The 25,663-nt window shown below is 39.9% G+C and overlaps 2 protein-coding genes across 2 annotated transcripts in view; one reads left to right on the forward strand and one right to left on the reverse strand.

Annotated features, from left to right (window-relative positions):
- shprh (SNF2 histone linker PHD RING helicase) overlaps positions 1 to 7,153 on the reverse strand; it is a 102,442-nt gene extending 95,289 nt beyond the window's left edge. Inside the window, exons 1-2 of the mRNA XM_048530513.1 lie at positions 7,048 to 7,153; positions 2,243 to 2,877 (exon numbers count right to left, since the gene is read on the reverse strand). Of these exons, the coding sequence (XP_048386470.1) occupies positions 2,243 to 2,851 (609 nt within the window). The 5' untranslated portion in view covers positions 2,852 to 2,877; positions 7,048 to 7,153. The remainder of the gene's footprint in view (positions 1 to 2,242; positions 2,878 to 7,047) is intronic.
- On the forward strand, positions 7,133 to 25,395 carry nup43 (nucleoporin 43). Its single transcript, XM_048530514.2, has 8 exons — positions 7,133 to 7,329; positions 11,673 to 11,795; positions 13,923 to 14,000; positions 14,310 to 14,472; positions 16,915 to 17,050; positions 18,134 to 18,285; positions 21,787 to 21,909; positions 25,014 to 25,395. The coding sequence occupies exons 1-8, from the start codon at positions 7,219 to 7,221 to the stop codon at positions 25,238 to 25,240; spliced, it is 1,113 nt and encodes a 370-aa protein (XP_048386471.1). The 5' UTR covers positions 7,133 to 7,218; the 3' UTR covers positions 25,241 to 25,395.
- The last annotated feature ends 268 nt before the right edge of the window (positions 25,396 to 25,663 follow it).

The raw sequence follows: 25,663 nt of genomic DNA on the forward strand, positions 1-25,663 counted from the left end.
AGAATTAACAAATTTGGGTGAAGGTTCACATAATACATAAGCATCAGCTTCGCTTTCTAGAGGCAGTGTATCAGTTCCAGTTGTAAAACATCGCAAGACATTACACAGGAACATTAATACATGAAGATTTATTATGACAGGTACAGAAAGGCTGAGTCAAAGAGGGAGATTTTGAGGAAAGGTGGATAGGTGGAAAGCCTCAGGGAGGCTGAAGACTGGTGGAACTATGAAAACTGGATATGTACAAGAGGCTAGAATTAGAGAGTGCAGAGAGGTCGGGGAGTTGGAAGAGTTTATAAGAGATAGGCTGTGGCAAGGCAATGGAGAGATTTGAAAACACTAAAAATTTAAAAATGAACGTGGTGCCAAACTGAAAGCTAAATGTAAGTCAGTGAGCAAAGGGATAACAGAGGATTGTAAGTTTGGTGTGAATTAGAGCAAAGGCAGCAAGGTTTTGCTTCAGAATAAATGCATATCAAACCTGGCACGGATAGTTGTATGTGCGGGGCTACACTTTATTGTTAATTAGACACACCACTAATTCTGTACTGTTGATATTAGAAACATTATAAATTGCTCCATCAGTTTCCAGAGATTTCTACGTAATACTTCGTCACTGAATAGGTTTACTCCTTGAAATCCTATTTTCATCAAAGGAGCATAGTTGCTTATTTGCGAGGGCATACTTCCTGCTGTTGGCTGATGCTGTAATTGATGATGGTGACGATGATAGAAGAAACCAATCAGTAGGGGTTCTGTAGAAGTTTTAACATATCTCACTTTTGAATGTTTCAAAAGATGACTGAGGTGGCTCAACGATCTGATTTTACACAAAATTAACAGAGATTAAGAAATCAATACTTTATGAATGACTTAAAATAGTTGGCAGAACCAATATATTCAAAATGTTGCCTATCTAATTGCCTGATACAATAATGAAATTTACATTTTTTCCCAATGCAGTTGGCCATCAGTGGGAATAATGCAATGTAAGTTAACCAGTTTGTACATCCAAAGAGAAACAAGAGTGTCTCTCATCAACATCTGACTTTTGAGCTTTAAATTTGGTTCACCATCATTTTCTGTATTAATTTTTTGTTTGGATGTGTAAAGATTATATTTTGTTTTGGAATACAGGTAAGAGTAAATGGAAGTTCACACACCACTTTGCTAAAGACAATGTAAAAGGTGTGTTTCTCAGGGTTGTTTGTTTGCAACTTGAAGACCCAAATTAGAATTATGTGGTGTTCGTTTATTAATTACAGAAGGTCATGTAACCTTTGGAGGAGCTAGGTTTGATATTTTTGAGAAACAAGCTAGCACAGGTGCCTTTAGTTTAAAAAGCAATGCACTAACAGCTTTTGGATTTTTTAAGTTGCAGCCAGTCATGGACTTGAAAATGACAGCTGCACTCAGGCCTCTAGAAAGCCTGCAAGCAAATACAGGTCTCTCCCTTTCTCACCCTGTGCAAGGAAAAAGAAACACTTGAAGATTTGGAAAAGAAAAGCTCCCAACTCAAGCAAAGACCTAAGTTCAACTGACCTGCAAATGAATTACGGACCTCTTATCATTCTGTGGTAAACAACAGCATTATATCACTGCCAAAAATCAAAGTAACTGTCAAAGTGTCACTTCATTCCACTTGTGATCTGGATTCTTGACACAGATAAGTAGTTCCTTTTTGTCTATGTTTTCTGTGGACGATACTTCTGCTTTGACTTTCCTAGTTATGACTGGATGTGTGTGAGCTTGGGTTTAAAGTGGTTATAGTTTAAGTTTGCACAGAATTAAGTAATAAAAAAAATTTGCTTTCTTGTTTATTGATGTAATCCAGCGCCAGTTCTTTTAATTTAGGTAACAGTCAAAGTAGACAATGAACCATTTTAGTAACTAAACGGGGCACATATATAGCTTGTGGAGTAGTGAGGTTTGACTATCAGTAACTTTTCTTATCAGGATCATGACAGATGCTTTTTCAAGATGAGGACATTGAGCAAAACAGACGTCACTGAGGGGAAAAAAAGATTGTCCTCCTACCATTTCAAAAATTCCTGCCACAGTCTTTAGTGGTGCTCGCTGAGTGATGGTACCTGAAAATCGCAAACAGGAAGGGGAGGTTGTGTGTGTGTGTGTGTGTGTGTGTGTGTGTGTGTGTGGGGGGGGGGGGGGGGTAAAGATTTAACCAATTAGGTAGAAGACTATTGATCAAGACAAAGAACATTTTATTCAAACAGTTAAATACCTTCAGTGTTTGACAGTCTTCAATTGTGTTTTGGAACAATCCAATTACATTCTTTTTCTGAAGCCATGTTAGGTCCTCCAGCATCTTAAAAGTGAGTGAAGTTCTTACACAGCTTATGAATTCTTCGTTGTCATCCCTTTCAGAATCATCACATTTCCTCTTGATTGAGACTTGCAGCTGATCATCAGCACTGGTCTTCATCAAGCCTATGCTGAGAAACCACAGTTCCTCTGGAAATGCTTGCCGTGTTGCAAGTTGGACTGTAAACCTGTGCAGCAGTGCTCGCCACTCTTCACCCAAGTGGCCAGGGGAGACAGAAAGACTGATCTGGGTGGTGGTACTTAATGGCAAAAGATGACTTTCTCCATCCTCGACCTGAGTCACAGCTGAGATATTAAATGGCTCATCCTGTTTCAAACTGCTAGGCTGGAGAAGGGTTGTCTCTCTGTATCCTGGGAGACCTGAGCTCAAGGCTAAGGGATTATTACAGTCATTTGATCGATCAAGTGCATGGAGATCCTTCAAGTCATCACACATATTCCAGCTCAGCTTTTTTTTTGTTTCTTCGTCTACTCGCACCGGGGCTGCACGCTTCCTTCTGTTGCTCATTGTACCAGCTTAGTGCAAGTTCACAGCTGCAAACAAAAAAGTATAAAAATATGAAATTCTCCTAGTAAAAAAGGATGAATGAAGCATTTATTGCTCTGAACAGTCAGTTAGGAATGCAACACAAGACGAGGACGTTCATTTTGTTATTGAGCTATTCAACTAAATCAGCATGGATTTGTATCTCAATCCAACCTTGATTCTGTAACCCTTAAAATCCCCACTCATTTATCATTCTCAATTTTGAAATTTTCTACTGAAAACTGCTTTTATATTGGGGATGATAGAGGAGAGATGTCCAGATTTTCACCACTCTTCATGTGAAGAAGTGATTCCTGATTTCACTGTGATCTCCTAAGGTTTCTCTGGTCCTCCCCATTACTAATCTATTGCCTTTCAGATAATAATCTGTCTTCCTGTTTTTGACCTCACATTTATTCACCTGCCATGTATTTGTCATTTTTTTTACTGCCAAATGTGCATATTTAGATTGTATCTTACATTTAACAATTTAGTTCAGTCGTAGCCTTTTGTAAAACTTAATTAATTCACAAACATTTAGTTGGAAATGGTTTAAAGCTAAGCAAATGGAAAATATATATGTATATCGTGGAAACAAACAAATGAGAAACAGAGTACATTATGACTGTCAGAAAAAGCAACTGGTCCAGATCAATCATAACATTTATATAAAAGACACAAATTAACGAAGCATCACAGCTCATGCATTTCTTCCAAAAATAAATCAAAACATTGAGCAAATTATATGAAATATAAATTAGAGAAACAGGTTATTTGGCCCAACCAGTCTTTGACAATTTTTGTGCTTCACATAAGCCCCACCCCCCAGCCACCTTCACATAACCCAATCAGTAGATCCTTCTATTTCTTTCAGTCCTCTGTGCTCATCGTACTCCCTCCAGAATGGATTCATGTTACACTTTTGACTTGGTCAATTAGTGAAGTTGGTTGATCTGTATCTTAATTCCATCCATTGACCTTGGTCAATAATCCTTCATAACCATGACTATCAAAAATCTTTGAATTTCAGATTTATAGCCATTGATTGAACTAACATGTATTGTTATGGTATGGTCCACCACCCTATGCATGAATAAATGTTTCCTAATTTCAGGTCTGAATTGACTGTATCTAATTTTATGACCACATCCTCTCATCCTACCACTCAAAACATTTCCTCTCTATCCTAGCAATTGCTTTCTAAACCCTAAAACCCTCAGTCAAATCACTCATAACCTTCTATGTTCAAGATAGTACAAGACCAACTTAAGTAATCCTCCTCGATAATGTAGTCCTTGAAGCCAAGGTATTATTCTGGTGAATATTCTGCATTGCACACCTTTCTAGGCCACTGAAGGTGTGCTGTCGAGAACTGTATGCGGTACTTATATGTGATCTAGATCAGGGCTTTGCATAGCTGTAGCAAAATCACCTTTGTATTCCAGCTCTGATAATTTATTGTTCCTGATGATGACATTTTAACTATCTTTATATATGGACCCCACATCACTTTCAACTTCCATTGTTCCTAGCTTTTCACTATTAAAATAATACTCAGTGATCCTGTTGTGGGTAGTCTCATATCTTACCTCATTAGGGGAGATAATGGTATAGTTTATCGTGGCTGCATTAATAATTCAGAGACAATGCAAATGTTCTATGTATTCGGTGCCAAATCCCACTACAGCAGATGACGGAATTTGAATTAAATCAAAAAATCTGCAATTACAAGTCTAACAATGTGCAAGTCAGTTGGATTGGCTATGCTAAATTTTCCAGAAGATTCCACAACCAACGATCAGATCTCAGCTGTCCGTTCCTGACACATTCAGTCATGAATGGTGGTGGACAATTAAACATCTCACCGGAGGAAGCAGCTCCACAAATTTCCTTATCTTCCATAATACCAGACTTCAGCACGCTAGTGCAAAAGATAAGGCTGAAGTATCTGCATCAATCTTCAGCCAGAGATGCTGACTGGATGATCCATCTTCAGCTCCTCCAAAGGTTACCACTGTAACAAATGTCAGTCTTCAGCTAAGTAGATTCACTTCATAGGACATCAAGAAACAGCTGGAGGTACTGCAAAGGCTATGGGCCGTGACAACATTTCGGCAGCAGTACTGAAGATTTGTGCTCCAGAGCTGGCTGCGCCTGTTGCCAAGCTGTTTCAGTACAGCTACAACACTGGCATCTACCTGACTGTGCAGAAAATTGAACAAGTGTGTTGCACAATTCATCATTCTGCTGATTCAAATTCTCTCTTCCTTTAAAAACTAAACATTGAACCAATCAGTCCAAATGAACAACATGGATAAGACACCAAGGAGGATTTAGTACTCAAAATAAACATTTGAATCAAAAACCATTTTAATCCCAAGTATTTTAGAGATTAAACAATCATAAGTTTAAACTTTCTCTATCTTATCATGTTAAATAGTTCTTAGTAAGTTATGTAACAATAACACCTTCATTAGTTCCAACATATCTAAATTGAAACAGATTTGTTCTCCAACATATTAGAAATTAGTTGGAAAAAAAATCAAAGAAACTCATACGTCCTGTTAGATGGCAGGAAGAGGTACAGTCTATCAACTGCCCTGAGAGAATTACATTGATGAATATGAGAAAACCATGGTCACTAAATGTATTCATCAATTTTCTTCTGTTAAAAGTTAAAGCCGCAGAAGAGAAAGCATTATGTTAAATTCAAGCCAGGGATCCGGCTTCGATTTCAGCCTCGGGCGACTGTCTGGGCGGAGTTTGCACATTCTCCCAGTGTCTGCGTGGGTTTCCTCCGGGTGCTCCGGTTTCCTCCCACAGTCCAAAGATCTGCAGGCTAGGTGGATTGGCCATGCTAAATTGCCTGTAGCGTTCAGGGGTATGTGGGTTATAGGGGGATGGGTCTGGGTGGGATGCTGCAAGGGGCGGTGTGGACTTGTTGGGCGAAGGGCCTGTTTCCACACTGTAGGGAATCTCATCTAAACAAGTGCAAGATTTTTGGAAGCAATTTTTTCTAAAGGAAAACAAAAATCACCATTTTAGATTAGAAACATTGGCCGGATAATTATTTCTGAAGCACACATGGGAGCTGCACACAGTGACCCTGCAGACACACCAACACATTCTGGTCAGATTTTCTGAGGAGCAGAAGTACACATAATTTGCCACTCTGCGCCTTCTTTTTAAACAGAACAAAAAAGCTCTGTATTCCTGACAGGAGACTCTGACCATGGCTCCTTCATTAACGTGGTGTTGTACTTTTACTCTGGCAGGTCCATATCTTGCAGGCTGTGGGGTGAAAGTAAACTGTGACTCCTTTTTCATAGCATCAGCAATCATCACAGACAGCCACTTTTAAAAAGCTCCGGAGAGACGGTAAGTACATAAGTGTGAGGTTAGGGTGCCTCCTCCAGTGCCACAATGATGCCAACCAAAGGTTGCAGGAACAGCCACCTCATATTTCGCTTGGGAAACCTGCAGCCCAATGGTATCAATGTGGACTTCACAAGCTTCAAAATCTCCCCTCGCCTGACCGCATCCCAACAACAGCCCAGCTCGTCTCCGCCTCCCTCACCTGTCTGTCCTTTCTCCCACCTACCGACTCCTCCCACCTTAACCCACACCCCCACCTCCACCTCCTAGACCTGTCCGTCTTCCCTTGACTGACCAATCCCCACCGTAACTCCCCAGCTACACTCACCTTTACCGGCTCCACCCCCCACCTCCTTGACCCGTCCGACATAACAAGGTGTAGAGCTGGATGCACACAGCAGGCCAAGCAGCATCAAAGGAGCTGGAAAGCTGACGTTTCGGGCCTAGATCCATATTCAGAAATGAAGGCCTAGGCCCGAATGGGGGTATATCGGTCTAGGCCCGAAACGTCAGCTTTCCTGCTCCTCTGATGCTGCTTGGCCTGCTGTATTCATCCAGCTCTACACCCTGTTGTCTCAATGTTTCACAAGATACGCGATCAGGGACAGACAATCAGCTTTTCCGGGTGATACTGACTGACGAATGAATACCAGGCCGGGGCGAATCGCCCTGTTCTTTGCGCAAATAGAACGGTAGGGTTTTATATGAAAGGGCAGACAGTGCCCTCAGTTTGAGACATCCGCTCCCTGATACCAATCGTGGATTTTATAATCACTCTAACGCTGATAATCGATGCTACTCACAGTTAAACCCCAGAGCCTGAAGTTTCCAAATAAATAATAAACGGTTCAGAAACAATAAACAGGGCCGGAAGAGCTGGACGGCTGACCCCCGGATGTTGATGATATTTTCCAGGAAGTTGTCTGTGTTAACTCGGAAGTTGCCGGCCCGCGGTCGTGGCTTTCCCCGTTGACATGGAGGCTCGCTATGTTTCACAGAAGATCAGCCGGGTCCGCTGGCTCCCGGTATCCGGCTCCAGTCTGCAGCTTCCTGAATGCTTCGCCACCGGATCCTGGGATGCTGAGGTGAGCAGAGCAGCAGCCGAGGGAAGGACAAATACGTTAGCATGGTCATCCGGGAGAGAAGGAGAGGGGAACAGAATTGGACCGAGGGCGGTGGGTGTAGGGACCCCCCAAGAGAAAAGACAGAAGTCCGCCGGCAGCAGTCAACCTGGATAAAAGGCATGCGGCATCCTCTTCTTTATAAATACACGAAATGTTTTTAAAAAGATCAAAAGAATGGAAACCAAGCTAGTTTTAAAAGAGAGGAGAAAGCTGTGGTTCGCAGCAATTAATTAGACTGGCAAAAAAAAATCGAAGTGGTGCTCCCCATCCTGGGATATCAATATTGCAAATAGTTTGAAGTAGGAGTTGAAAATACTGTACACTTTAAAATCCTGCACGTGACACCAAACTTGGCAGTGGAGAAGTGAGGGTAAATGACAAAATACAGAACTTCAATAAGAATACTAATATAAGCTGCAAGTGAAGTACAGTCGTGGACAATTACTTGCTAACAAGTATGCTGATCAACCAAGGACATTCTGTGGTCATTAATCATGTGTTCTGTGGGTATTTGCGTGGCTGAGCCCGATTCTCGACCAACATTTCTGACCACATATTTGCTAGGTGTTTACTGAAGGTGGAAGTGGTCCTTGGCCTTCTGATCATTGGCATTTCTCAGGTTCCTTTTCCATACCCCCTTTTTCTGATGGGTGTTCTCAAAGAATTGTGACTCTTCATAGAATTAGTGTGGATATAGGCCATCTGGCCCAACAAGTCCACAGCCACTCTCCAAAGAGCATCCCATCCAGTCCCATCCCCCTCCCTTTTCCTGTAACCCTGCATTTCCCATGACTAATCCACCTAATTGACACACTTGTGGACACTCTGGGTAATTAAGCACAGCCAATCCACCTTACCTGCACATCTTACACTGTGGCAGGAAGCCTAAACATACGCAGACACAGGGAGAGTGTGCAAACTCCATATAGGCAGTCACGTGAGGGTGGAATCAAACCTGGCACTGTGAGGCAACAGTGCTAACCACAGAGCCACCATGCCATCCACAGGCTTTCGACAGGAGTTTCCATCAAGTCAGTTTCTTCTGAATGAGGGTTTCCTATGTGTTCACATCTATCTTGCCATTCTTGATGTAAGCTTTCAGGAGACTTTAAAACACATCCTATGTCCTCCTTTTGCTCGAGTGCCTCCTTTGAGCTGGGTGAAGATTTGTTTTGACAGTCAGAACTCAAACATCCTAAGCATACGGCCAGCCCACCAGAATTGATTCTGGATGAAGCCTTGAAGCTGTTGTATTATACGTTTCAAGGAATGCTAATGTTAGTACACCTACCATCCTGAATCATAAGGAGAATCCATCTCAAACAATGTGGATGGTACTTCTCAAGGATCTTAAGGTGGCATTTATGTATAATCCAAGTTTCAGAGCTATGTAGAAGAGTCTGAAGAATGATTACCTTATACACAAGGATTTTGGCATCAGCACGGATGTTACAAACATTGAATACTCTCATCATTAGTTGTCCAAAAGCAGCACTCGTAGATTGAATGTGATGTTGCATCTCTGCATTGGTATCAGCCATTGATGAGAGGTAGCTTCACAAATAAAGGAAATGTTTAGTAGTTTGGAGGATTTCTTCATTAATCTTCATAGAGGGATGGACTGAACTTGACCAAGGAGAGCTTGGTAAAACTTTGAGCCTTCAAGGTTGAAACTAATTCTTCAGGTACTTCCTTGAAGACATTAAGCATGGTTTGAAGATTCTGTTCTGAGATAGTGGAGATGACATTGCCATTTGTATACTAATATTCAATAAGTAATATCCATGTCATTTTCTTCTTGGATTTCAACTGATTAAGGTTGAAGAGTTTTCCATCCATCTTGGAGACAATGTTCACATTAATAGGAAGTTTGTTCTTGAAGAAACTGAAGAATTCTGGTGATGAAGATGGAGAAAAGGGCAGTGGTGATGATATATCCCTGCTTGACCCCTGAGATGACCTCAAAAGATTCTGTCATATTCCTGACGGAGGCTCATCACTACTATCTTATGCTAGAGATGGAGGATGTTGATGAATTTCACTGGACAGTCAGCCTTTGCAAGGGTCTTCCATAACACTTCCCAACTGACTGAGTCAAAAGTCTTGATCAGATTGATGAAATCCACGTAGAGTGGTTGGTGGTTTCTTGGAGTTCCGAGCAGTGAAAATCATGATGACAGTTCCACACTTCTGTCAGAAAACGCACTGCTTTCCAGAACAGTTTCCTCTGAGTCTGGGAGAAGGCAGTTAATAAGGATTCAGGTGATGATCTTCCTGGTGATGGAATGAGGGGAGATTTCTCAGTAGTTCCCAAGACCATTTTGTCTCCTTTCTTGAGGACAGTGGCGATGGCAGCATCCCTGAAATTGGCAGGGATCTCTTCTTTGTCCAGATTTTCAGAAACAGTTGATGGAGATGACAGGTAAGCTTTGCTCCTCCAACTTTGAAAATCTCCACTAGAATCCCATCTATTCCTGTTTCTTCACCTTCATCTGTTTCTAGTGTCATTTGATGGACATTGGGGAGGGGAGGAGTCAGTGGTCTGTCCATCAATTGTCTGCACTAGGTCATCACTTTGGTAATCTTTTTGGTCTCTGGGCTGAGCAATGACATAATTAATTATGTGCCAGTGCATTGATTATGGATGCCTCCAAGAATTCTTGAATTTATCTTTTCGGAGCAAGAAATGTATTGGTGATGTACATTTGCTGAGTGTGAATCCTTTCAGAGTTGCAATACCCGACTCCTTGTCCAGAGTTGTGTGTCTTTTCTGACTTGAGCATTCAAGTCCCCATGAGCAATAATTTTATCTTCCTCAGAGATGTTGATGACAAGGGTAGAATAGAAACCTTCTTTGGACTCATCTATAGCATCAAGGGTTGGAGCAGTGGCACTCGTGACCATTGTCTGCTGGTTCTTGGCAAATTGTAGATGCAGAGATATGATCATTGTTGCCAACAGGAAGCAAAAATAATCAGTTGATGATTTATTCTCGATTGCATGTGACATGGGTTGATCCTCAGAGTTTTCCTCTCCAAAGGAAGGGGTACCTCATCCTCCTTTGCTCAGCTCCCTTCAGGACTTCTGCAGAGCAGTGATATTAATGTTAAATTGCCAGAGTTTACAGCAATAGGGGAAGTTCTTTGTTGTAGATAATTGTTTCATTTGTTATCCATGAAGGTTCGTATATTCCAGGTTCTTCATGGTTTGATTTACAAACTGTGAGTAGATGAGCAGATGCAGATGAAGAAGTATTTTTCACCTGTGGTGGATTCCAAAACGAGAAGCCACTAATGTAAAATTGTCACTATTAAATCCAACAGTGTGTTCTAGGAAACATATTTACCCAGAGATATGTCTGAATGAAATTTACTATAGCAAGGAATGGTTGAGGTCACTAATGTAGATGCATTTAAGGATAGTTAAGGATAATCTCTTGAGAAAGAAAGGAATAGAAAGGTTGTGAGATTGGATGAAGAAGCATAGGAGGAGAATCATGTGAATCAAGCGGAGGCATCCAAGTGTTAGTCCGAATACTACCTTTCTGTTCTCTCCATACAATATAAATCATTGGACTGTCGTGTCGCAATCTGGATGCTGTACCTTAGGGAATGAATGAAGAGCTTGGAGTGGATACAGAGGAGATTTTCTAGACTGGTATCAAGGTTGAGAACCTTCATGTATGTAGAGAATTCACAGGAACTGGGATGTTCTTAGAGCAAAATGGATGACAGGGAGATTGAGTAGAGTTGTTCAAAATTATGCAACATTCTGATAAAGTACATAAGAGAAAGTGTTTCCAGTTATAGCATAGCTGGTAAATTGAGGACATGGTTTAAGATTTTTATCAAAGAAACAGAATGATAATGAGAGTTTGATTTTATGCAGGGCAGCATGTTCTGAAATGCACTGCCTGAAAAGTTGTGGCATAGATTTAACTTAGTAGTAACTTACCAAAGACAATTGAATTGATATTGAGAAAGGCAAAGTGTGCAAGGCTATGAGGAAAGAGCAGGAAGAGTGGGACCAGCTGGACAACACTTTCAAAGAACCAGCATTGTTATGATGGGCTGATTGGTGTCTTCCTCAGAATAAGATTCCATAATTCGTTATTTTGTTCTAATACATTCATCTCTTGCCTCACACTTGAAGTTTATTGAAATTTTTTATCGTTTCTACAGTTCAGTTCCACATTGCCAGTCCAGATTAAGCAGCTTGGCCCAAAATTGTTGAGGGTTGTTATTGACACAGGTCTTGTTTTTGTAATCTCTAAAGTGCAGGTTCTTGCTCTTTCTCCCATGCAGCAGAACAAAGTGTGCCTATGGGAAACAATTGATATTGAAAGCATTGATACAGATCAACTGTTCTTGGAGGACTCTAAGCCTTTGTGTTCAATCACCCACCAAGGTGACGTTATGGATCTACAGGTAACTGAAGTTTTGGCGTGGCTTTAAAAAGACTGCACAGCTCACCTCACTCATATTCCTTCTCCCACCCCCAAACAGATTCCATTTTAAATACTGCTACAATAATCTATTTGTAATTGGTATTTTTTTCTAAGTCACATGGTATATCCTGTGTGAAACTTTCTTTGAAGAAATTGTGTAGGTTTCGAGATGAATGTTCACACCTTTTGGACCACGAGTAAGTTCAAGCTGGCCCAGAACTATTAGCTTTAGTTTATTCTCAGAATCATAAAAATCCACAATACACAAGGAGGTCATTTGACCCATTATGTCTGTCCTGACTCTTCAAAGGAGAAATTGTGCTTCACCCAACATCACTGCATGTTTCCCTGTCATCTCAATAAGTTCCTCGTCGTCTGATCCCTGAACAACACCCTTTTGAAATTATTCATGAATCAGTGTCCACTGTGTTTTCAAGAAAATCCTTACAATTGAGTCCAAAACATTTCTCCTCATTGCCTCTCTAGATATCCGATTTTGAATTACACACCCGAGTTATTCGCCTACTCACTGGAGACATTTTTCTCTGCTTTGTCAAAATCTCTCATTGGTTTTATAAAAACACTTCCTTGGCCACCTAAACTTAGATGATACAAGTATAACAGTCTCAGTCTTTCCTCACAACCGAATTCCCCTGTTCTCTGCAACATTCTGGGAAAGCTTCATTGTACCAACCAGTGCTTCCACCCACCTTCCTTCCATCTCCCCACTCCAAATAAATCCTAGTAATGGAGTCTCTAAACACTTGACATAGTGGTTGCATAAAGACTTGTTTGCTTATGTTAAATATGACATAGGCAAATAATTTTGATTGTGAATAGTGATGTAGCTCTGCAAAGAGTTAAGTGTTGCCATAATTTCAGACCAAGCTACTGCACCCTCCATATCCACCAGAACAAGCTCTGCCCACAGCATTCAGCACAACTCTTGTGGGCACATCAGACCTGGACCTAGATAGTTTTTTGAAGCTGAATTCTTGGTGTAGGCCAGAAGGTCATCTCGAAAAACAATGAAGAGTCGTCCACACAATGTGAACTTTACGTGTGGCGAGGTTAGTGCGTTTAATTTTATGAAGAGCACTGGAGGATTAGCTGATAGCAAAGATGCCCAAATGACTGTCACCTACCTCCATACAGACGCTTCCAAATCTGTTGAATTGAATTTCAGATTCTAGTTAAATTAATAACTAACTTTCCTTTCTTAAAAGTCCAGAAAACTGTTCTTTATCATCATTCGTTTTTGTTTGATCCGCACAACAAGCTCTGTGATAAATCTGGGCCAGGACATTGCTGAAATTAAATTGCCAAAATGCAATACATGTAGAACAACTCTTTGAATTCCAGCAGTTAAAATTCATAAGGGTTGCTACAAGCAGTGAAACAGCAAGGCCAGGTGGAGACTAATGCTGCTTCAAATCCCACCACAAAAGGTAGGAGAATGTAAATTGAGTTAATTAATAAATTCTATTAATTAATAAATCTGGAGCTGAAACCTAATCTGAGTGATGCTATCCATGAAACTCTTAGCCATTGTCAGAAAAATCAGTAAGAAATCTGTTATCCTTATTCATCTGGCGTGTGTGTGACTCCAGACACGGCAATGTTATTGACTCTGAACTGCACTCTGAAATGGCTGTGCTACCCATTCAGTCGTATCAAACCACTGCAGAAAAGTCAAACCAGATTGACAGCAGATGTTAAAGAAGATGAATCATTTTGTCTTGGGATGGGCAACAACAACTGGCCTTTTCTACAAACACCGACATTCCATGAAAGACTATTTTTAAAATGTAGATTCACTGTTACAAATCAGAGGTATTTAAACTGTAGATACACTTGACCAGACATAAGGAATGCTCAATGTCTACAGAGTTTCAAAACACAGGATCTAACGATTACATGGGGTACATCTTAGATTATATATGTATGTTACATTTGTGTCTACATACAACTGCTGTCTACTGCACACTTTCTAGTTTTCTGTTGTAACATTTTTCTCTCATTATTTTCAATTTTCTTCCTTCATAAGTTCCTCCAAGTCCTAAATCAACTAGCAATAAGATTAATTATGACTTGCATTCTTTTATAGTTTCTGGATCAGGAAAAGATTATTACCGCTTCTTCTACAGGAAGTGTCATCTTATTCCGTTATGATCAAAAGGAACAGGTACAGAAATCATGTATAGAAATTTTTCATTAGTACTCAAAATGATTGCAAATTTAATGCAGTCAGAAAGTTTGTTCAATGTTCTCCTGTTCTACATCATTAAATGTCATGATATTGATTTTACCATGTTTTGTAGAATATAATCAATTGCTGAAATGAAAAAAAAGCCCATCCTTTACAGTTTCAAAATGGATGTAATTTATTCTTCAAAATGATGCATATTGGGTCTACTAGACCCTGTGGCTGGTGTCATTGGTGTAATTCATGCACTTACATTTTGTGTGTTTTCTGCACCATTCTCTGCCATAGAAACTCTCAATCCTCCAGGAATGGGAACGTGCCCACTACTATTCCCATGGCACTGCTCCCTGTACCAGTCTGGTCTGTAATGGTCCTGAGATCATCTCTGTCGGGGAGGATGGTCGGATTAACCATTTCAAAGCTGACCAAAAGGAACCTGTGCAGACTATAGGTTTGTATAAAGGAAATTTTTAAAAAATTTACACTCTTGATAAAGAGACCTTGAGTTTATATAATACCCTTCAGGAACTTCAAATGACCCAAAACACTGTACAGACCGTAAAATACTTTTGAAGTGTTGCTGTTACATTTTTGGAAGGATGTGGCGCTCAGATGTGTGTAGGTTGGCTGCTAAACAGCAACAAGATGAAGTTTCTCCCACCTCCTGGCAGGGTGGTCCGCAAGGGTGGCTAGGATGGGATGGTGGGTGCTTCGTAATGGGAAGGTGAATTTGACGCTTTGGAGGACTAGAGACACAAGGTAAGGACAGAGGCAGAGGAATTTGGAGTAGGAGGGTCCACGTTCTGAGGTGGATGGTATTATCTCTGCACAAAGATAGAGTCTGAGGTGGCTGTGGAGAGGTAGTGTAGGGGTGGATTCAGCAAGTGAGGAAATAAGCATTCAAATTTGCATTATTATGTTTTGTAGTTGAGTTTAATACTGTCCATAATGTTTTTTAGTTAACCATATGTGGCATGTTCCCCCTTTGGACTTTGTCTTTCTCATTGGAATGTGTCTATTATGTATGTTCCGAATATCTCCTTAAATGTCTGTCACTAGCATCTCCAATGGGCAGTAGCTTAATCCAAGTTGCTAGGCTACTTTAGCCATCATCTCATAACTTCACTTAAAATCCTAGTCTAGCACCCACCCTTACCTCCATCAAATTGAATGTAAAACAAATAATCCAATGGTAGCTGCTACTGAGGTATGCTTTCACTACAAGGTCATTAGCTAATCCTACATTATTGCACAGTACCAGATCACTGATATCTAAGGTGCCATAACTCTCAGGTTGTTGAATTAATCCTGTCACATTACACAAAAGGAAGTCTCATATAACCTGGTCACAGAACATGCTGCACTAAAAACCTATTTCAAAAGCATTCTATGAACAACTCATTCAGGCCAATCTGATTTTTCATTTGTTAAATATATATCCAGAAGCGCTGTTATACATAACAGGTTTTTTAACACCGAATCACTGTTCGTATTTTTATATAAACTGATTTTTTGATACTATTTTTCTACCTTCTACAACTACTAGCACAACAGTCCTTGTTAGTTCCCCCGAAGTGAATGACCTCGCATACAGTCAGTTTGGTGATCCACCCCTGCTCCCCAGTGCTTTCATCCAAATAGGGTGATAGAACCTCAAACTTAATGGATGATGCACATACTGACACTCCTGTCATCTGCCTTCTGCATCCCCTTATCTGCATTTGCACAGACACACCATCCTGTCCCCCGCCACTGACCTTACCCAAAGTGGTGCAATTACCTCAGTACAAAGAATCTAGGTAAATTCCCTGTTCACTTTATGTATTACAGTGCCTGTATTTTAGCTTCCAGCTCTCAAACAATGAGCTAAAGCTGCTTGATCTTCAAGCATGTTGACTGCTGGCATGTTTGCCCTGGATCACTATGGTATCCAGGAGCTCCCACATGCTGCAGCCTTGACATATCATCTGAATTGCCATTCTTAATGAGTCTTAATTAATTACTTTATTATTCACTCACTTTTATGTTGTCTTCTATCAATTTTATTGATTTTACCATTCTGCTGTGTTAAAATTTAAGAACAGAAAAGTCCTTCACCACTTAGTGGAGACTCACCCAACAGCACAGGAAGAACCAATTCCAATCAGCTCCAATGAATCTAGCTCTGTCTCTGGCTGGCTGCCATGAGGTCCTTTTTACACCTGCTCCTTCCAATGCTGCTGACTGACCGCCACCTCCAGCAGATAAACTCTGAGCCAAAAATCCAATGTTTTAGAGTGGATTTGTAGCTCAGGTTGTAGATGTTGTTGGTTGGCTTGCCAAGCAGGTTCATTAACATCATCAGTGCAGCCTCCGATGAAGCGCTGATGTACCCAGTAGGGTAATGAAACGTCTTCGGAGCAATGAACCACATCAAACTTCCAACAGCTGCAGACACATACTGAAGCTATATCTGACATGGATCTCTCACACGTCCAGAATTTATCCAATATCTTTGTTATGTGTTAATTTATGTAATTTTAGTTCGGAACCCGCCTATAGCCACAAACGTTTTAAAAAATGTGGGTAGATACTTTAGCAACACTTAAATGACCAAAATTGTCACCCAGCAATCACTTTCCTCTTCCCTGTGATGCTGTGCTTGTGTTTTTTTCTGTCTCAAAGCAACAACTTCACAGACTGAGACTCAGCCGCAGGCCCAGCTCTTGCTAGAGATTTTGTGAAATCTCTGCTACTGCTGTCGAGCTGTTTAAACATACTTCAAACAATCTGCCTGTCTGACTAGTCATTCCTACTCATCAACAATGACTTCAGCAAGCTTTTCTTCAGTTTAGTGCATGAGACTTTGACAATAGACTGTATAACCATGGCTTATTATCCCTTCTCCTTCCAGACAATGCTGACAGCAGTTCACTCAATGCAGTCACCTTTCTGCGAACTACAGAAATTCTGACAGTCAACTCAATAGGACAGTTGAAAGTTTGGGACTTCAGACAGCCAGGAAATAAACCTCGTCAGATATATTCTTTGTAAGTTCAACCATTTCTGTTTTCTGTTCTATTTACAAAACAGTAACAGATGATGCAAGACTGTGCAACAGGACAGAAAATTAACACTATTAATTGCAATTCTAGCCACCTTGAGAATGCTGTGTTTCTGTTGTATTCTTCAAAATCAAATGGTAGCAGGGAGCAAGACGGAGGAGCTATTTATATCCTTCAAATAAAAGCAAGTTCCTGTAGATACTGAACATCTGGAATAAAAACAGAAAATGCTGGAGAAACTCAGGAGGTGTGGCAGCATCTGTGGAAAGAGAAACAGTTTAATTTCTTGAGTCCAATCTGACATCTTCTGTAGAAGACCTGCTTAAGAGCCAATCAAAACATTGTTGCCAAGCAGTTGTCCCTTAATTCAGAACTCATTGTGTGCAAGGTTGTGTCTGCTTTCGGTCTCACTGTTCCAGGAAAACATAACCGTGTACAATTCAGTGTACTCCAGCAAAAATTATTTCTAAAACTGCAGCTATTTCTTTGCACAGTTTTCTTCATTGTAAGAAGTATTTTCCTTTTAAGTGGACAGTCCAATAAAAGGAAATAAAAAGATGATGTTTTTACAGAGGGGAGAGCAGAGTATTCATCGTGTTACATTTGTTTCTTTCCAATAAACTGGAAGATCAACTTAATCAAGAAATCCTGCTGTAATAGTCACAGCACCCGGTTGCTATCCATCTGCAAAAAAGGTAAAATTCAGATTAAAGGCTATCCACCCCAACTCCCAACCGTTCAAAGATTTTCATAATTAAAGGAGATGGGAGCCCTACCCTTCATTCTGAGCACTGAAAACACTGTTCCTTAAATCTGCAGTTAGTATTAGACATATCACTGCTGGTGCAGAACGTGTAACAATAATCTGAAAAGGTTGTACCATTTTCCCCAATTATGTGCCTGAGTCTTAATATTTTACTGGATAATATTAGTATTGATATTTTCTCCACAACCACCCTCTGAAACTTTTTCATTATTTTAAGATCTCCAGTTAGTCTGAAACAATGACTGCTATAGCCAAAAATTATTAAGTGTTTCTTGTTAATGTCACTGTTTGTTGGTTCCCAGGACGGGTGATCGGGTACCACTGCACTGTGTAGACAGACATCCGAACCAGCAGCACATAGTAGCGACAGGTGGACAGGATGGAACATTCTGTATCTGGGATATCAGACAAGGAAGTGTACCCATCTCTTTACTGGATGCTCATTCTGCAGAAAGTATGTTTGTTGTTATATTTCCCAGCTTCTAACATTTTGAATTTTGAAACTAGTTTTTGATCTCTGGTGAACTAGAGTTTTAAGGTCACTTCCATCAGTCGTGTTTTTCAGACAGTTTGAGAGAGGTATGGCAATGATCTAGAATTGACACAGAGGCTGTATAGTAAAATGAATTTACATTTCATTGAATTATTTGCAGAAGTGCCCTTTATTTAGAGTGGTAAGAATATGGAATGAGATACCACTGGAGTTTTTGAGACAAATCCTATAAACATATTTAGAGGGAAGCTAGATCACTACATGAAGAGAATATGCTAGTTGTTGAGATGACTGAAGCTCAGGAATAGACACGTGCAGTGTAAATATCAGCACTGTCAAGCAGTCTCATAAAACATAAATCATTTATATGTTTACGATACATTTTGAAGGACTTTTAATTATAAATTAACACTTGGGCCATATTTGCACAAACCCCATTGATAGTGCAGAATTACCATTGAGTAAGTTACTGATGATAACTGGTCGCTTAATGGTAGTTTTATGTCAGGGCGTCTTTCTGCTTCCCAGTGGTAATGTGCTGAAAATCAAGCCCCACTAGTCCTAGAATCAGCACAAAATTTAAAGATTTTGAAAAGTATGCAAAAATTCCCCAATTTATAAATTTTTTTAGACCCAAATTGACAGAAAGCATGGACTAGGTTTTTGTACTTAATATTACTACTTATTAGAAATAAATAGACTTTAGATGTAGGTAAATAATTATCAACCATTGACGTACAACTCTACCAGTTAAAAGTCTAACCCCTTAAACTCCATCTTACATACAAACAGACATAGGCAGGAAAAACCATTGCGTTTTTGAGAAGACTTGTAGCTTGGATTGTGGATGAGGTTGTCGACATGCTCACCAAGCCGGTGTGTTTGATTGCAGATGTTTCGTCACCCCTCTAGGTAACATCGTCAGTGCACCTCCAGTGAAGCATTGATGTTTTCTTCTGCATGTTATTTATATGCCTCGGTTTGCATGAGGTGGTTACAAATCTTCTCAAAAACCTTTAATACCTATGGGTGCAACATCCTCAAATTGGCCCACAGATGGGAGACTGGGAGGGATGCCAACCACCCCAGCAAACTGGAGCATAGAAGTAACACGCGGGACAGAACAGCAATGCTTCACCGGAGGCATACTGACGATGTTACCTAGCAGAGTGACGAAATGTCTGCAACTAAACACAGCAGCTCTACAAAAAAAAGTCATAGATATTATGAACAGAGGGAAAACTGGGAAAGTAGTTCAGTGGTCTCTATTGATAAGCTCTATTCCGATGGTTCTTGTGCTAATCAGAACAATACTTTTCAATCTTCATTCTCTAGCCGCATTTGTAGGAGGCGCAGGATGGTTGGTCCACACTTAGTCGGAGACTGTTTTTAAAAGTCACAGATTGAAACAACTGCTAAAGGAAGAATATTGAGCTTACAGTGGTTTTTGCTACAGAAAACAGAGAAAACTGTTGAGCTAGTGGAGACTTGATGGCATATCATTATCTTGTTCATTGCCCCAAGCTATTCAGCTACATAAGAACCAATCACATAATTGTTGGTAAGAACGAGATCTTTGCCATAAATGACTGCTATCAGTTCACAGACCACACAGCTACTTGTTGCTGGCTGAATCTCTATTTGAACATAGTTTTCCACTCTAGCCGATCTGCAATCTATACTTCAACTACTGCTTGAACAAGTAGCTGTGTAAATAACAATTACAATGATTATATGCTTTCAAAGCCTGCTGTACTACTTCAATAATCCGTGGCTTTGAAACATTTCTTTCCCATTTCAGATCAAAATTAAAAAAATAAAAAGAGCAGTCTTCACAATAATTCATCATTGGAGCGATTAAAGCCATGGTGCACAAGAAACCAAGGGCAAAGGAGCACAGAGAACTTTGCAAGATGTTACAAAGTTATGGAGAACCAAGACCTTGGAAAGATTTGAAAGCAAGGATGAATGCTTTAAAAACTGGGTTTGGGTAATGCTGAAGGCCATTGTTGGACAGGGAGCATGGAAGTGATGAATGAAAATGACACGGTGTACATTAAGATGGGGCAATCAGAATTTTGAATGAACCTATTGAAGGTTGCAAGATCGGAAACTGGCCATGACAATATTGAAATAGTCAAACCAAACATGTCAAAGCCATGGTGAGGTTTCAGCACAAATGAGCATCCAAAGTGAAATTATGATAGTGACTTCAATCTTTCAGACATTCCAAAGGATAATATTTCTGCTTCTTTGACATACAGGATGCGCAATACAACAAATCAGCGGTAATTGATGTTGATGATACATCAGCTGGGCTTAACTATTTGTAAATGGAGGGCATTAATTGAGGTTTAACTCCAAGTGCATTTTATGACACTTTTGACTTTTGGGCTTGTGACAGTGGTGTTGTCCTTACTTTTGTGTCTGAAGGTTCAGATTTGCATCTTGCATATTCCAGTGATATGTCATGACATGTCCAAGCACGTTGATTAAAAATAATTAAGGTGCTGTTGTGGTGTGATGGTCATGTTCCTTCCTCTGATTCAGAGAGTGCGTGTCTAAGTCCCATCTGCTTTGGAGGACTGTCTTAACATATTCTTAGAAGTTGATTTTTTTTTTAAATGAAGAAACATAGAAGAATTTTCTGATATAATACTGGTAGTGTCTCTCTGTGTGGCCAGAAAATCCAAGGATGAGTTCTGCCTTGGGATGTGACGTCAAGAGATGTGTCATAACACATCCAAACAGAGTCAAGTTTCTTTTTCCTCAATCAATCGTATTGCACTTCAGAGGTATTTATTTACAGAGGAACACACTACAAGTCTGAATAAAGATTGGCAAAGAACTTTTCAGAATAGAGCAGTAGAAAGATAGAGAGAAGTAATGTTGAGAGAGAAACATGTGTCACCAGTGTATGTATAGAATCTGACTTGTTTTCAAGTAACGTCACAAAATAATTTTCTATGGTTCTCTAAAAGTTCATTTAGAATGTTATGAGGTTGTGAAATGTTCTCTAGAAATGTTTTTTTCCTTTGCTAATTAGTGGTTACATTCTAGTATTCAATACATGAAATCATCTTTTAAGTGCATATGTCTCTGAATCTTGCATTTGTCACGATGTCCTCGCCTATTTCTCTGACCTGATTTTAACTTCAAAGTGAATGTATTTACTTGTAGCATGACCTCCTTATATCTGGCCTTGAGCAATATTTTGAAACCTCAAAGGCCCAATGGAGTAACTAGCACTGAACCCAGAGAGCTGACTGGCCTCCTCCTGTACTATAATCTTCATGGGCATCTTTTAGATAAGCGTTGAGCATGTGATAAATGAACTGAGTAATTGACCCCTTTGTGTGCAATATGTAATAGTTTGTCACGGATGCATTTCATTTGTTGCAGATTTGTTGGGTAAAATGGCAAAGTGCAAGCTTCTGATTGTATGTCCTATTTAATTAACAGTGTGGGAAGTTCATTTTCACCCCTCCAACCCTGACCATGTGTTTACTTGCTCCGAGGATGGGTCACTGTGGCATTGGAATGCTTCTGTTGCCACGCCCGATCTGCCTTCCTTTCTTCAACAAGGTATGAACCATGTTGTTGATATTTCTGGCATTGTTTAGGATATTAAACCCAATATTTCATCCCGGGTCAGCAGATGTTAAGTGAAGATTTATTTAAAATTAAAAAAAAGGTGGGGAAAGTAGTGGAAAGAAATACGTTGATTTGGAAGGGTGACTTCATTCTTTGGGTTATGAAAACATACTTTCATGATATCCTAGCTCAGCTTAGAGAGGCTAGAGAGAAAATGAGAGCTGCCACAACTGTTCACCTTAACACTTGGCCTCAAACTTTGTTGAAACTGCTCTCCTATGCACAGCAGACACCTATCATGTTCATATCTTTCTCTGGCTCTGCCTGTGCCCTCCCTCTGACATATATTCTTCATCACTGACAGTTTGCCTTTCTTTTCCCATTCTAATATCAAGCGGTGTGTGCTCTCTCTTGTCTGTCTTTCTCTCAAAGGTTCCCTTTTCTCTTAAATCCCTACCCCTTCCCCTTTGACATGTATGCTTTTTCTCGTCCATCATCATACAATGTATTTATATATCGCCTTTAACTTTACAAAATATCCCAGGGTGATCCACAGGGCTATTGTCAATCAATATCCGAAACCAAGCTTGTAAAAAGATTCTAGTGCACTTGAACAAGGAGGTAGATTTTAAGCAGTGTATTAAAGCAGAAAAGCAAAATCAAGAAGTTGGGAAAGGAATGACAGGCAGACTCTGCTGTACTCTTCTTGCTTTGTTTCACTGTCACCCTGCCACCCTACTTTCCCTTCCCTGCTTCTCTTGCTGTCTGAGCTTCCTTTATTCATTAATGTGATATGGTTGTATGAAACAGGCCAACATTTATTTCCTATTCATAGTTGCCCTTAAGTTGGTGCTACTAAGAATGTGTGGTGAAGCCACCTACTTGACAGCTAACTGGCTTGCTGGGTTCTTTTCATCTAGCAGTTGAGTCCGTTACATAGCTGTGGATCCTGCTGTAATACCTGTTTTGCATCAATAACTTCAAAAAGGATATGTGAATTCCAATAACCAACTGAAAACATTGCACAATGAGATTTTGATTTTTATGATTTTGTTGTAAATGTACTGTAGTAAATTGAAACAACATTGACAAAACACATTTTTAGATAGCAGTGTTTGCTGACACCAGCAATTGTGGATAACTAGGCATGTATGCTAATTCTGGAATGTGCATGTTCATAATTCCAGACACAATACATCATGTAGAATTTACATGTTATGTTGTACAGAAATGCAGCACTGCACATGGGCATAAAAACACGTGCTTCTGAAATGTCATTCAGCAGTGGGAAGAAGGGACAGAGAATGGAAAGGTGACTCCCTCAGACTCAGGAGGGCTCAGAGGTTTTATGGTAAGGAGAAGGTGGCAGAACCACCCCCTCCTCTTCTCCTTCCCCCCCCACCCCCGACACTTCCCCACAATGACCTGCTCTCTCCCCAAAACGATTTGTAGGCACATGTGCTGTTTAAAGCAATACATAGTCTTTTTCGGCAACATGGGAACTGCAGTAAATATGTATCATGTGACTTGAAGACAACTGATAATACCACACTAAGGCAATACATTTCTTTGTCCCTTGACCAGACATTTTAGTCTCCTTGAACTAATGCAAAGTTATTTGCTACTTCCAATGCCCCATTGATTTTCCTTATCAAACATGGTACTTTCTAATCCAGAACTGACTTTCTCTGTGAGAGTTACATTGGAGAATTTGTTAAGCCAAAAAGAGACAAATTTTTCAACCTCATTCAAATCCTCAAACATAAATTGTATGGGTTTTTGTATCCAAGTAAAAATAATAACAAGCTATCCTCTAGACCCTGGCTTTGAATTAAAAACACATATATCTGCTTAGGGGAAATGTTGGCTTCGTGATTGTCACTGAATTCGTAACCTAGAGGTCCAGACTAATACCCTGGGAGCGTGTTTCAAACTCCACCTTGGCAGCTGGTGGAATTTAAATGTGAGTAATAAATATGTAAAAAAAACAAGTGTTAGCAATGCTGACCACGATTGTCATAAAAACCCATTTGGTTCAGTACTGTCCTTTTAGATACACAAACCTGACATGGTCTACTTGTGGCTCCAGACAACAGCAGATGTTGACTGCTAACTGCTTTGTGAAGTTGCCTAGCAAGTCCCTCAACTTGAGGCCAATTAGAGATAGGCAACAAATTCTGACCTTGTCAGCGATGTCCATGTCTGTTGAAAGAACTAAACGATTAAACATGATACTCATAACACCTCTCTCTGAGAATTCCAGACTTATCAACAGTAGATAGAAATGTGAACATCTCACATCTCTGTCTGAGTATATTAACCATGGCTCTCTTCAAAAAGAACCAAGACATACAGGCTTGTAACTGGGCAGAATCTAGACCAGGCATGGAACTGTCTTCATTCTTCCATTTTACTGAAATAAAAGAGACAGCTCAAAATTATGACAATCATGTAAACCTTGTATTGTGCCAATCTAGTGTCAGACAGAGCCAAATCTGAGTTGAAGTTGCTTTTAAATTCCAAAATTTATTCTATTAATTGAATTTGAGCTCTTCAGCTACTGTGGTGAGATTTGAATACATTTTTTCCTAATGTTTACTCCAGGCACGATGGTCCAAGAGACCTCTTTCTACATCGTAACAATTATGAGATTGATTCTGTGGCCTATATACTACTGTACCAGTAACATGCTGTTCCTGATTCTGAGCAATCTAAAAGTAATATTCCTTTACTTTCTGAATTAGAAGCTGCCTCTAGATTGAAAGATACCCTGTACCTACGATGGCACCAAAGCAGTGACATTACAAACTTTTCACTGCATTTGAATGCATGTGACAAGAAAGCTAATTCAATTCAGAAAGTGTGTGGTTTTGCTGGTGTGACCGTATGTATAAGTATAACAATGCACCGAGTTTACAACAGACCAAGCTCTTGGCTGCCATGGGAAGGACAAATTGTAGAGAGACAGGACAATTGTTTAATAATTATGGTTCTGAAAACTGTTACTTGCACAGCAAATGCTCTGTAGAACAAACTTCTGTTGTAATACAATCAAAACATTATTCTCATTGCTGTCCTTTTCTGCATTTTCTTAGGTAGAAGAAACTTCTCAATTAGTGGCTCAGGTGCCAATGTCGACTTAAACCAATCAGTGACCTGTGCCTGGCTCACCATGGATGCTGCAAAAGGCAGAGTGGATATCAGTAACCTGCTGTCAGCTTATGTGCTTTCAGTGAATAGTTTAGATGTTGTAGGAGATCGTTTAGTATGTGGAACAGATGGAGAAGCTGTCTACCTTACCCGTAATCTGGAGCTCCGATAGGGAAATCATACAAAAAACCTTGATAAACGCAAATGTAAATTCCTGTACATGTACTGTTATTCTTAAAACCAAATACTTGTCAGGCTGAGTGTGGCACAAAGAGAAACACAAATAGATAACTTTTTTTAAAAAATAAAGTACTATCATTAAAGTTGCATGGGTTATATTTTGTTTAAAGCATTGATCTTTTACCTAAACTATCTAAAAGTGGACTCAAATCCACATCTTTTAATAGCAAATTTATATCAAGCCATGATGGATTTCTCTGATTAGGGACTATAAAATTCATTTGTCCAAGTGCAAGTTTTGCAAGCTTCTGTGATACAACTTGTGAGATGCTAACTTGGAAACACCAAGCTCTTTTGGAACTAAATCAGTTGTTGATTTGAATAAAGTTTCTCCCCACACTATGAACATCCAGTG

This window comes from Stegostoma tigrinum, chromosome 4 (genome assembly GCF_030684315.1).
Source record: "Stegostoma tigrinum isolate sSteTig4 chromosome 4, sSteTig4.hap1, whole genome shotgun sequence".
In the NCBI taxonomy this organism is placed as follows: Eukaryota; Metazoa; Chordata; class Chondrichthyes; order Orectolobiformes; family Stegostomatidae; genus Stegostoma; species Stegostoma tigrinum.

Bases quoted from the DNA above. Each gene is read 5' to 3' on its own strand.
- nup43 (XM_048530514.2), top strand. From the start codon at position 7,219: ATGGAGGCTCGCTATGTTTCACAGAAGATCAGCCGGGTCCGCTGGCTC. The intron at 11,796-13,922 runs GTAACTGAAGTT...ATTCTTTTATAG, and splicing joins GTGACGTTATGGATCTACAG to TTTCTGGATCAGGAAAAGAT. The intron at 21,910-25,013 runs GTATGAACCATG...GCATTTTCTTAG, and splicing joins GCCTTCCTTTCTTCAACAAG to GTAGAAGAAACTTCTCAATT.